General features: G+C 39.5%; 1 protein-coding gene across 1 annotated transcript in view; it reads left to right on the top strand.

Annotated features, from left to right (window-relative positions):
• GLP1R (glucagon like peptide 1 receptor) overlaps window positions 1-13729 on the top strand; it is a 503675-nt gene extending 489946 nt beyond the window's left edge. The window contains exons 12-13 of the mRNA XM_082249311.1: window positions 8220-8261; window positions 13183-13729. Coding sequence (XP_082105437.1) covers window positions 8220-8261; window positions 13183-13320 — 180 coding nt within the window. The 3' untranslated portion in view covers window positions 13321-13729. The remainder of the gene's footprint in view (window positions 1-8219; window positions 8262-13182) is intronic.
• Window positions 13730-14456: the final 727 nt, after the last annotated feature.

Genomic DNA, 14456 nt, shown 5'->3' with positions numbered 1-14456 from the left:
AAATCACCACTCCTAGCACGCCTCCCCAGATTTCCCCTCCTAGAACAATTCTTACCTCCTGCCACCCCTCCTCCCGAAATTCCCCCTCCCACCAACACAAATTCCCTCCCTCCAAACTCCTTGTTGCCCCCCCCCCCCACCTCACAAGATACCACAGTGCCCAGGGCAGCGGTCCCTCCTGCCCACCCCTTGTCCCGGCCTTCTATCTATCTATGGTATCTATCTATCTATCTATCTCTCTATGGTATCTATCTCTCTATCTATCTATCTATCTATCTATCTATCTATCTATCTATCTATCTATCTATCTATCTATCTATCTATCTATCTATCTATCTATCTATCTATCTATCTATCTATCTATCTATCTATCTATCTATCTATCTATCTATCTATCTAATATTGGATGTATATATACACATACATACACACAATCAGGTTGATGTTAAGATTAAGAACAAATGATTTTGAAAGCAGTGTTAGAACATCATGAGGACCAACACTGACATTCTCAAAAATAAATAAATAAATAAATAAATAAATATATATATATATATACACACACACATTATATTGTCAAAAGTATTGGGACGCCTGCCTTTACACACACATGAACTTTAATGGCATCCCAGTCTTAGTCTGTAGGGTTCAATATTGAGTTGGCTCCACCCTTTGCAGCTATAACAGCTTCAACTCTTCTGGGAAGGCTGTCCACAAGGTTTAGGAGTGTCTATGGGAATGTTTGACCATTCTTCTAGAAGTGCATTCATGAGGTTAGGCACTGATGTTGGATGAAAAGGCCTGACTCACAGTCTCTGCTCTAGTTCATCCCAAAGGTGTTCTGTGGGGTTGAGGTCAGGACTCATCAATGAATCCTGATGTACTGACGGACTATTTCTTGTCAGGATAGTACAAATATTCCCCCCCCCCCCCCCCCACAAATGACCCCTTTTTGTAAAGGAGATAGTCCAAGGTATTTAGTAAGAGGCATTGCAAGTTTTTTGAAGCTGGTATTTTTGTCATAATTTTTACAATTTTTTTTTTTTTTTTTTTTTACACCAGTGCAGTAAAGCATCATCATATAATTAGTGTGGTGGTGATCATGAACACTGACTTGTGACAATACAAAAAAAAAAAAAGTAATAATTTTCTGTAACAATGTTTTTATTTTTATGATTTTTTTTTTTTTTTTTTTATGATTTTTTTTTTAACACACTGTGACAGAGCAATATATTGTTACCATAGTAACACTGTACTACTCTGGAAAAGTGATCGGGATTTTTTTTTTTTTCTTACACATTATGGTTGCTTATAGCCAGAGTTGTATAAAGTACTCGAAATTCATACTTGAGTAAAAGTACAAGTGCTCGATCAAAAAGTGACTTGAGTAGAAGTACTAAAGTATTCAACATTTTTTGTACTTAAGTATTGCAAGTAGTTTTTTTTTAAAATGTTGCTACTCAAGTACTGAAAGTAAAAGTACAAGTACTGTGTTATGTAGTTATTAAAGAAAGAAGTCAAAAGTTTGAACATCATATTGTTTTTTATTATTTCAAATGCAGCTTTTATTTATACATACAGTAGCATTTATTTTCGTATGCGCTGATAATACACATGTTTTGAGCTTCATGAAACCTGCCATCTACTGTTCTGGCAGTGGTAATTTTTATAATAGTTACGAGTAACTATGCAGCACAAGAAAAAAATATTGGAGTAGAAGTATTGAAATCATTGAAAAAATGTAGTGAAGTAAAAGTGGAAGTAGGAGAAAAAAATTCTACTCCAGGAAAGTACAGATACCGCCTTTCCGTACTTAAGTACAGTAGTGAAGTAGTTCTACTTAGTTACTATACATCTCTGCTTATAGCAGTGAATTTCATTGCTATAAGCAAGCATTTTACTGAATGAAACTGATTCATTCAGTTTGTTTTGTTGTGATTAGTCCTGATTGGTAAGAGATAATCACATGGTAATTTGGGTATTTTTACCAATGAAATGTAGCAGAATACATTTTTTGTCTAAATTTAAGAAGAAAGATTACCCAGTGGTGATTGGTCACTTTGATACCGGACACTTTTTCCATGTTCTTCCTGCCCAGACCAATTTTCAGCTTTCAGTGCTATTACATTTTGAATGACAATTACTCAGTCATGCAATATTGTACCAAAATTACATTTTTATCATTTTGTTCACTGAAATAGAGCTTTCTTTTAGTGGTATTTATTCAGCACTGGGTTTTTTTTTTTATCTCATGCTAAATAAATTAAAAAAGGGCAAACATTTTGAAAAGAAACAGTTTTTCTTCTTGTTTTTGCAAATAAATACGCTTTCTTCATAAATTTCAGCCAAAATGTATTCTACTATAATTCTTTGTGAAAAAATAACCCAAATCAGTGTATATTATTTAGTTTGTAGGGAAGTAGGAGTCTACAAACTATGCTATGTACAGTATATTGGAAAATCGATCAATCCTGATGTACTGACGACTGATCTCATTTCTTGAGGCCTGAAAATGCCAGGACAGTACAAATCCCCCTCCAGGGCTACCCCTTTTTGGAACGCAGACAGTCCGTTGTATTTAGTAAGAGGCATGGCGAGTTTTTTTGAAGTTGTACATTTTTTTTGGAAAATTAAAATAATTGTGTTTTTTTTCACAATTTATTTATTTTTTTTACACCTGTCACCAGTGCAGTACCGCACTATTATATAATTGATGTGGCAGTAATCTGGGACACTGGTGGCAGTATGTAAAAAAAAAAAAGAATATATTTTTCAATTTATTTCAATTTTTTTTTCGTTTTTTATTACTTTTTTTTGCATTTTTTTCTGATTTTTTTTTTTTTTACATACTGTACCTAGGGCAGTACAGTGTTACCATAGTATTACTCTGGGGAAGTAATCAGGATTTTTTTTTTTCTAAACACTATGATAATCACTGTTATAAGTAACCATTTGTTGTGAATGAATCCATCCATCGAGTGTGTATTGTTGTGGTTAGCTGTGATTGGCCCTATCTGTACCATGTGATCACTGTGACCAATCACAGTGAGCAGTCCACTGTATTTAGTAAGAGGCATGGCGAGTTTTTTTGTAGTTGTAAATTTTTGTCACTTTTTTTTTAAAATTTAAAACATTTTGTTTTTTTTCACAATTCATTTATTTTTTTTACACCTGTCACCAGTGCAGTACCGTACTATTATATAATTGATGTGGCAGTAATCTGGGACACTGGTGGCAGTATGTAAAAAAAAAAAAAAAAAAATGAATATATTTTTCAATTTATTTCAATTTATTTTCCGTTTTTTATTATTTTTTTGCATTTTTTTCAGATTTTTTTTTTTTTTTTTTTACATACTGTACCTAGGGCAGTACAGTGCTACCATAGTATTACTCTGGGGAGTAATCGGGATTTTTTTTCTAAACACTATGATAATCACTGTTATAAGTAATCATTTGTTGTGAATGAATCCATCCATCGAGTGTGTATTGTTGTGATTGGCCCTATCTGTACCATGTGATCACTGTGACCAATCACAGTGAGCAGTCCGCCGTATTTAGTAAGAGCCATGGCAAGTTTTTTTGAAGTTGTAAAATTTTCTCACTTTTTTTGGAAAATTAAAATAATTGTGTTTTTTTCACAATTTATTTATTTTTTTTACACCTGTCACCAGTGCAGTACCGCACTATTATATAATTGATGTGGCAGTAATCTGGGACACTGGTGGCAGTATGTAAAAAAAAAGAGTATATTTTTCAATTTATTTCAATTTATTTTTAGTTTTTATTACTTTTTTTTGCATTTTTTTTCAGATTTTTTTTTTACATACTGTACCTAGGGCAGTACAGTGTTACCATAGTATTACTCTGGGGAAGTAATCAGGATTGTTTTTTTCTAAACACTATGATAATCACTGTTATAAGTAACCATTTGTTGTGAATGAATCCACCCATCGAGTGTGTATTGTTGTGGTTACCTGTGATTGGCCCTATCTGTACCATGTGATCACTGTGACCAATCACAGTGAGCAACGCAATAGTACACAATGAATGTAGGCTATTCATTGTGTTCAATTGTCATGTGATCTGCTGTGATTGGTTACAGCGATCACATGGTACCAGCAGCGGCCTTGTACACTGTATTGTCACCTGTTGTGTCCGGTGGACACAGTGAGGACGTCATATGATGTCCACTCTGAATGGAAGAGCTACTGCCAGGCTGTCATATTACAATAGGCCATGCAGGAAGCAATAAATACCAGCAAAAGAAAGTTCTATCTGTCTCCAAAAAATGATAAAAATTGTATTTGGTTACAGTGCATCCGGAAAGTATTCACAGCGCTACACTTTTTCCACATTTTGTTATGTTACAGCCTTTTCCCAAAATGGATTAAATTCATTATTTTCCTCAAAATTCTACAAACAATCCCCCATAATGACAATGTGAAAGAAGTTTGTTTGAAATCTTTGCAAATTTATTAAAAATAAAAAAATAAAAAATCCCATGTATATAAGTATTCACACCCTTTCCCATGACACTCAAAATTGAGCTCAGGTGCATCCTGTTTCCACTGATCATCCTTGAGATGTTTTTACAACTTGATTGGAGTCCACCTGTGGTAAATTCAGCTGATTGGACATGATTTGGAAAGGCACACATCTATCTATATAAGGTCCCACAGTTAACAGTGCATGTCAGAGCACAAACCAAGCCGTGAAGTCCAAGGAATTGTCTGTAGGCCTCTGAGACAGAATTGTATGGAGGCACAGAAGGGTACAGAACAATTTCTGTAGCATTGAAGGTCCCAATGAGCACAGTGACCTCCATCATCGGTAAATGGAAGAAGTTTGGAACCACCAGGACTCTTCCTAGAGCGGCCACCTGGCCAAACTGAGCGATCGGAGGAGAAGGGCCTTAGTCAGGAAGGTGACAAAGAACCCGATGGTCACTCTGACAGAGCTCCAGCGTTTCTCTGTGGAGAGAGGAGAACCTTCCAGAAGAACAACCATCTCTGCAGCACTTCACCAATCAGCCCTGTATGGTAGAGTGGTCAGACGGACGTCACTCCTCAGTAAAAGGCACATGACAGCCTGCCTGGAGTTTACCAAAAGGCAACTGAAGGACTCTCAGACCATGAGAAACAAAATTCTCTGCTCTGATGAAACAAAAATTGAACTCTTTGGCCTGAATGTCAAGCGTCATGTCTGGAGGAAACCAGGCACCGCTCATCACCTGGTCAATACCATCCCTACAGTGAAGCATGGTGGTGGCAGTGTCATGCTGTGGGGATGTTTTTCAGTGGCAGGAACTGGGAGACTAGTCAGGATGGAGGGAAAGATGAATGCAGCAATGTACAGGGACATCCTTGATAAAAACCTGCTTCAGAGTGCTCTGGACCTCAGGCTAGGGCGAAGGTTCATCTTCCAACAGGACAACGACCCTAAGCACACAGCCAAGATAACAAAGGAGTGGCTGTGAGACAACTCTGTGAATGTCTTTAATTTAACCACTTAAGCCCCGGAGGATTTGGCTGCTCAAAGACCAGGGCCTATTTTGCGATTCGGCACTGTGTGAATTTAACGGACAATTGCGCGGTCATGCGACGCTGTACCCAAATGAAATTGACGTCCTTTTTTTTCCCACAAACAGAGCTTTCTTTTGGTGGTATTCGATCACCTGTGCAATTTTTACTTTTTGCGCAAAAAAAACAAAAAAAGAGCGACAGTTTTGAAAAAATAACAATATTTTTCACATTTTTTATATGAAATTTTTTTAAAAAAATGTAACAATCTAAATTTTTTAACATTTTAGGACAATTTGTTTTCTGCTACATATTTTTGGTTAAAAAAAAAAAATCGCAATAAGCGCATTTTGATTGGTTTGCGCAAAATCTATTGCGTTTACTAACTACGGGAAAGATTTCTGTCATTTTTATTGTTTTTTTTTTTTAACTAGTAATGGCGGTGATCTGCGATTTTTTTTTGCAGAACTGCGACATTGCGGCGGACAGATCGGACCCCTGACTGACATTTTTCACACTTTTGGGGGGGACCAGTGACATTACTACAGTAATCAGTGCTAAATAATATGCACTGTTACTGTAAAAATGACACTGGCAGGGAAGGGGTTAATTTTATTGGTGATCAAGGGATTAAATGTGTCCCTGGGGGCGGGATTCTAACTATCAAGGGGCGTGGCTTGTTAGATCATAACAGAGACATACGATCCTACATAGCAGGATGGCCTAGCCACTGTGATGATCTAAGGGAGAATGACAGACGGTGGCCGGCGGACATCGGAGCCGCCGGTCACTCGCGCAGGGATGTCAGGGAACGAGCGGGGGTGGGAGTGAGGCTCATGGGCAAGTGACGTACCCATATGTCACTTTGCCCAGGAGGGGCTGACCGCCGCCGTATATAGTCGTGCGGCGGTCGGCAAGTGGTTAAGTGGCCCAGCCAGAGCCCAGACTTGAACCCGATTGAACATCTCTGGAGAGATCTGAAAATGGCTGTGCACCGACCCTCCCCATCCAACCTGATGGAGCTTGAGAGGTCCTGCAAAGAAGAATGGGAGAAACTGCCCAAAAAATAGGAGTGCCAAGCTTATAGCATCATACTCAGAAATACTGGAGGCTGTAATTGGTGCCAAAAAGTGCTCCACCAAAGTATTAAGCAAAGGCTGCGATACTTATCTACATGTAATTTATTCTTTATTTATTTTAACCGGTTGCCGACCGCCGTACGACTATATACGTCGGCAGTCAGCCCCGGCCAGGCAAAGTGACGTATATATACGTCACTAGCCTGTCACTTGCTTGGGAGCCAATAGCGGGGCGAGCACGCGCCCGCGGAGGCGCGCTCCCGCCCCGGCTCGTTCCCCAGCAAGTCCGTGCGTGTGACCGGCGGACCCGATGTCCGCCGGTCACTCGCCGATCGTCGGTGCAGAGGGAGAAAGGCAGGCGGCTGATGTAAACAAGCCGCCTGTCATTCTCCCCTGTGTAGAAACAGTGATCAAACGGTTCTACTATGTAGGACCGTTGATCACTGTTCCTACACTTCAAGGCACAGCCAATCACAGTTAGAAGCACGCCCCTAGGGACACACATAACCCCTCCCTCTCAAAAAAAAGTTAACCCCTTCCCTGTCAGTGTCATTTTTACAGTAACAATGCATATGTATAGCACTGATTACTGTAGTAATGTCACTGGTAACCCCAAAAGTGTAAAAAATGTCAGTCAAGGGTCCGATCTGTCCGCCGCAATGTCGCAGTACCGCAAAAAAAATCGCAGATCGCCGCCATTACGCGTTAAAAAAAACACCAAAAATGACAAAAATCTTTCCCTTAGTTAGTAAACGCAATAACTTTTGCGCAAACCAATCAAAATACGCTTTTTGCCATTTTTTTTTACCAAACATATGTAGCAGAAAACAAATTGGCCAAAAGTGTTAAAAAATTTTGATTTTTACATTTTTTTGGGGGGAATTTCATATAAAAATATGTGAAAAATATTGTTGTTTTTGCAAAATTTACACTCTTTTTTTGTTTATAGCGCAAAAAGTAAAAATCGCACAGGTGATCAAATACCAATTAAAAGAAAGCTCTGTTTGTGGGAAAAAAAAGGACGTCAAAATTGTTTAGGTACAGCGTCGCCCGACCGCGCAATTGTCCGTTAAATTCACGCAGTAAAAAATCGCAAAAAAAAACCCTGGTCAGGAAGGGGGTAAAAAGTGGTTAAATAAATTTGCAAAGATTTCAAACAAACTTCTCCCACGTTGTCATTGTGGGGGATTGTTTGTAGAATTCTGAGGAAAATAATTAATGTAATCCTTTTTGGGAAAAGGCTGTAACATAACAAAATGTGGAAAAAGTGAAGCACTGTGAATACTTTCTGGATGCGCTGTATACTGTTGCATGACTGAATAATTGCCATTCAAAGTGACTGAGTAATTGTCATTCAAAGTGTAACACTGCTGAAATCTGAAAAATGGCCTGGACTGGAGGAGGGTGAAAGTGTTCGGTATTAAGGTGGTTAAATTAATAGAAAATTGTTACAAATGACTTCTATGATCAGGCTATCGCTGGGTGAAAACGTTGCTCGGGTACATTGTGTTTGGCTGTAATCACAGAGATGAAATTTATTTGGAGTGAAATACATTTAGCAATGATTGATACATCTGTGTTCGGGAATTATTGGCTCTCACATTCTGCTCTTCTCTTCCAGGGATTGATGGTTGCGGTTTTGTACTGCTTCATGAACAATGAGGTAAGACACAACGGATCTTTGTTTGGGAAACATAATTCAGATGCCGTACCTGAGCAGCCGGCCAGCCGCATGAATTACTAACAACAGATTGGTGTCATCTCCATCCGAGCGTACAGTGATCACTTCATTGGCTGTCAGTGTCACTCTACATACATTGGTATTCCCAAATATTTTCTCGGGATAATGAAGTAATGGTGTAAGGCATAATATCATAGATCCTGGTAAAATATAAACCAATTAACCACTTGAAGACCAGGCCTATTTGTGAGAGTTATTGCTTACAAGTTAAAGCGGAGTTCCGGCCACAAAATTTTTTTTTCAATAAAAATACCCCCGGGACAGTCAGGGTTAGTACATTCCACAATGGATAGCCTCTGATCTGTCCCGGGTCGCACTTACCTTTTAGAAGAAATACTTACCTTTAAAATTTCTTCTCCAGCGTAGCCATCTCGGATGTGGGCAGCTGCAGCCAGCGTGATCCTCTTCTGCGTCCTCTTCTCCCAGAATGCGCTTGAACCGGCCCCGCTCGTCACTTCACCGGAAGTGACGAGCGGGGGCCGGTGCCGGCGCATTGATTCCTGGCAGCGATGACGTTCAGCTCCCAGGAATCAACGCAAAGAGGAAGTGACGGCGCGGGCCGCGGCCGCAGAGGGAGGAAGTGGAAGAAAGGTGAGTATATTTTTCTTCAATAACAAGGTAAGTAAACAAAAAAAAAAAATCGTAACTATCCATTTCTTTTTCAGGTGTCAAATAGGAAGTGGATGGCCCAAAATCGATTATGTCGATTTTGTGGCCGAAACTCCGCTTTAAAATCAATATTTTTTGCTAGAAAACCCCCAAGCCTTATATATATATATATATATACATACAGACAGTATCTCACAAAAGTGAGTACACCCCTCACATTTTTGTAAATATTTAATTCTATAACTCAACACACAGCCATTAATGTCTAAACTGCTGGCAACAAAAGTGAGTACACCCCTACGTGAAAATGTCCAAATTGGGCCCAAAGTGTCAATATTTTATGTGACCACCATTATTTTCCAGCACTGCCTTAACCCTCTTGGGCATGGAGTTCACCAGAGCGGATTGTGCCGACGGGTCGCTTGGGTCTCCCCTTCCTCTGACCCCCCCCCCCCCCCGCTGCTTGCGATAATTGCAGAGCAGCTGCTTAGCTGTATTAGTTGTTATGAAATGAAAGCCGACCGTCTGCTCTAAAAAACGATAGCGGGTGGATGCCTCTAGCTGCAGGCCTCACCCCGGTACAACCATTTCCTAAAAATGACGTACAGGTACGTGATTTTGTGGGAAGTGGTTATTTAAATAGAATCTTTAGCTTGGCAATATTTATGATGTCAATCATTTATATATATATGGATTGTAATTTATTAAAAAAAGTGTTATTTTGCTTGTTACCGCTAAGGTCCAACTATCTTTTTATGAAAAGAATTCTGAAAATACAGCTGTGGTACCCAACCGGTCTATATCTTAGATCAGCCTTTCTCAAATTTTATCCCAGAGGAACCCCTAAAATAATTTCCAGGTCTCAGGGAACCCCTAGTATGAATAGTCCATCGGGGGCATTTAGAAAATCCCCCCTGAGGAAGTCACGTGACCCTGTGACGAAATGCGTAGAGGTGTGGTTTACTGGATGATGTCTTCATGTTTTATGAAATACAGGAAATAGTGGTATCTGAGCACTGTGATTGCTGTGATATACACATGATAGATATTTAAGGTATACAGGTGATTGTATCTTGGTGCTTGTGCGCACCTAAATAATATGAATGCTATTTTTTTGGGAGTGCGTGAATAAAGAGGGTCATTGGAAAAATGCCCCTTATATTGAAGGCGGTAAGTGGAAAGATTGCCCCTCTTACAGGGGTTGCCAAAATGACAATGCCTGTGCCCAGTGAGGTTGGACCTTGAATTATGCAGGCACCATCAGAAGGGAGGTCAGTTAGTCACAGCTCAAGGAACTCCTATCCAACCCTGTAGGAATCCTAAGGTTCCACGGAACCCTGATTGAGAATGGTTGTCTTAGATTTGTGAGTTTGTAAGTGCCCGATCTTAAAGGATAAGTCCACTCTAAAACTAAAATCCCTGCATCTATAGATCTATGCGATCTAACACTATCCTATTTATCCCTCTAAAGAATAAATCATTATATATACCTTTTTTTTAAGCCGTTCCGACCCGATCTCCAGCAGGGGAAGCTCTGCAGAGGACACGGCCGACAACAGCTGTGAAATAAATGGGATGTGACATCACCCATAGAGTTACTATGGGGCTTTTGTTGTCGGTTGTGTCTTCTACACCCACCTCCACAGCAAAGCCGCAGCTAACAGCTTAGCATTGGAACGGATCGGATTGGCTTCAAAAAAGGTAAGTTTACTCATTTCTTCTTTACAGGGCTAGATTGGTTCATTTTCGATCGTGGAGATCTATAGATGCAGAGATTTTAGTGTTAGGGTGGACTTATCCTTTAAGTTGCTGGATAAAGAAGCAGGTAAAGTGAGTGCTTGACTCCAAAAGGGCAAACAAGTATGGGCAAGGAACGAGGCATATTGTTCTTGATAATAGATGTTTTATTTGATCGTAGGATTGTGAGGGCAATAAAGGGGTTCCTTTTATCTAGACTAGAAATAAAAGTGAAATAAATTTGATACATAATGCATATGCCCCAGGTGCATGGGTACCCCATGATAATTTTGCATGACATCACACTTGCCGACTGTCCCGGCTTTGCCGGGGGACAATCACACTTTTTACTAAGCTGTCCCGGGATGGCTGTGTCCCTGGCAGCATCTAAGAACCTGTACTGTGCCCTCCTGATCCCAGTATTTTGTCCTCCTGATTCCCCCTATACTATGCCCTTCTGAATCCCCCCAACCAACCACCCCCCCCTCCCATACTGTGCCCTTTGTGTTGATTAGTATTTAATTTGTGGCATGTGTTCTTACTGTTAAAAATCAATTTTATTATATTGAAATTACTTATGATTATTTGTTTAATGCTATCAACAATTTATACTTTAATTCTTAAAAGTAGGTGCATGGGCAGGCTGGTAGCAGCCCCAAATCATTACTTTGCCCAGGGGCCAATGATGCTATTAAGACGGCTCTGATGTGATATGAAGATGAGGGGACAGATAAAATAGTGCATATGAATAATAATGAAATAGTTAATTGAATATATATGGTTCATTGCGAAAGTATTCGGCCCCCTTGAACATTTCGACCTTTTGCCAAATTTCAGGCTTCAAACATAAAGATATAAAACTGTAATTTGTTTTGAAGAATCAACAACAAGTGGGACACAATCATGAAGTGGAACAAAATTTATTGGATATTTCAAACTTTGTTAACAAATAAAAAACTGAAAAATTGGGAGTGCAAAATTATTCAGCCCCTTTACTTTCAGTGCAGCAAACTCTCTCCAGAAGTTCAGTGAGGATCTCTGAATGATCCAATGTTGACCTAAATGACTAATGATGATAAATAGAATCCACCTGTGTGTAATCAAGTCTCCGTATAAATGCACCTGCACTGTGATAGTCTCAGAGGTTTGTTTAAAGCGCAGAGAGCATCATGAAGAACAAGGAACACACCAGGCAGGTCCGAGATACTGTTGTGGAGAAGTTTAAAGCCGGATTTGGATACAAAAAGATTTCCCAAGCTTTAAACATCCCAAGGAGCACTGTGCAAGCAATAATATTGAAATGGAAGGAGTATCAGACCACTGCAAATCTACGAAGACCTGGCCGTCCCTCTAAACTTTCAGCTCATACAAGGAGAAGACTGATCAGAGATGCAGCCAAGAGACCCATGATCACTCTGGATGAACTGCAGAGATCTACAGCTGAGGTGGGAGACTCTGTCCATAGGACAACAATCAGTCGTATACTGCACAAATCTGGCCTTTATGGAAAAGTGGCAAGAAGAAAGCCATTTCTTAAAGATATCCAATAAAAGTGTTGTTTAAAGTTTGCCACAAGCCACCTGGGAGACACCAAACATGTGGAAGAAGGTGCTCTGCTCAGATGAAACCAAAATCGAACTTTTTGGCAACAATGCAAAACGTTATGTTTGGTGTAAAAGCAACACAGCTCATCACCCTGAACACACCATCCCCCCACTGTCAAACATGGTGGTGGCAGCATCATGGTTTGGGCCTGCTTTTCTTCAGCAGGGACAGGGAAGATGGTTAAAATTGATGGGAAGATGGATGGAGCCAAATACAGGACCATTCCGGAAGAAAACCTGATGGAGTCTGCAAAAGACCTGAGACTGGGACGGAGATTTGTCTTCCAACAAGACAATGATCCAAAACATAAAGCAAAATCTACAATGGAATGGTTCACAAATAAACATATCCAGGTGTTAGAATGGCCAAGTCAAAGTCCAGACCTGAATCCAATCGAGAATCTGTGGAAAGAACTGAAAACTGCTGTTCACAAACGCTCTCCATCCAACCTCACTGAGCTCGAGCTGTTTTGCAAGGAGGAATGGGCAACAATTTCAGTCTCTCAATGTGCAAAACTGATAGAGACATACCCCAAGAGACTTACAGCTGTAATCGCAGCAAAAGGTGGCGCTACAAAGGATTAACTTAAGGGGGCTTAATAATTTTGCACGCCCAATTTTACAGTTTTTTATTTGTTAAAAAAGTTTGAAATATCCAATAAATTTCGTTCCACTTCATGATTGTGTCCCACTTGTTGTTGATTCTTCACAAAAGATTACAGTTTTATATCTTTATGTTTGAAGCCTGAAATGTTGCAAAAGGTCGCAAAGTTCAAGGGGGCCGAATACTTTCACAATGCACTGTATGTATATATATATATATATATATATATATCAGTATTTATACATCTAAAATCTACCCAAAAGTCCATTAAGTCCATTTTCTCTTTCAGGTTCAGGCTGAGTTTCAGAGACGTTGGGAACGATGGAGATTGGAGAATTTATATAGTCAGAGAGATAGCAACATGAAACCCATTAAATTCCCAGCCAACAGCCTGAGCAGTGGAGTCACTGTGGGTAGCAGCGTCTAACGGCGTCTTTTCATGGACAGATGGATAGTGACTGCAACAGTGTCACCAACTTTGGAGTCATCAAAGGAAACTCTAAGAGGTCCATTGATTTGCACAAGAAGACAAATAAAAGGCCATTCTATATGTATTTTTCAGACGATAATCACAATCTCACGAGTCAGAAGTCAAGACAGATTTTAGGCATGGAAAGCTGGGAAATTCCAAAATTGGAAAAGTTTCCACCAAGGTCTAATATGTGGAGATGGCACGGATAGCAAGTTACTACAGAACATGAGAGAATAAAGTTTTATTACAAGTCTCAGGATGGATTAAAGTTGATACAGGTCTTTATATTGTCAATTTATCACGTACCATTCATGTTCAATGAACACAAACCTTCTGTGACTGTGACCAGGAGAACCACAATGAATGTATCACGTAGACAATATTTTCCCCATTGATTTCTTTCTAGAACTTGAGAGATTGAAAGAGTTTTATTTTTCACTTTTCAGATGCGTCGACACAGGTATAAACAGAAAAATATCTTTTCTCATGACTTTTTTTGCAAGTAGAATGTGAATTGTTTTCAATCACAAATATTGGGGCTAAACCATTCCAGGACCACAACTCCCAAGAAGTGAACATAGCTAAAGAGGACCACATAGTATTATTATGGATTTTTTAAGTGAAACTCTTTACCATTTTATAAAACCCCTCCAGTAATAGAAAGTTTTTCTAGCTTGCATAGAATGCAGTTGGCATGAAAGATGTAATTTATGTTCAGCAGATGAGGATCGTAGTCATGGTTGATAAGAACTTACATTAAAAACAGCCGAGGAACGGTTTTATTAAAATTTACTGTAAAAATGAATGTCCAGATTGTACGATGTCTACAAATTTCTAAAAGTCGTACACATGTGGAAAATGAAGATTTACATGTGACGAAGTTGTAGCTGAGGAGGTCAGAAGTGGTAAAAAAGGGCTTTTCCCTCATGAGCAGCAAGAGCTTACTCATCTGTGTCTATCTGTTCTCCTTCTTAAGGTCTCTGTTTACCTGCTCTGTGGGTTCTCTTTTCAGGTGATTTTTTACTACTATTCTCCTTAATATACTTAGCCTCCTTCTCTGCTCCTCCCCCAGTGCCCCTTACCTCTTCTGT

Source organism: Pelophylax lessonae, assembly GCF_965119305.1.
Source record: "Pelophylax lessonae genome assembly, chromosome: 3".
NCBI lineage: Eukaryota > Metazoa > Chordata > Amphibia > Anura > Ranidae > Pelophylax > Pelophylax lessonae.
This window is presented reverse-complemented; position numbering and strand designations above follow the sequence as displayed.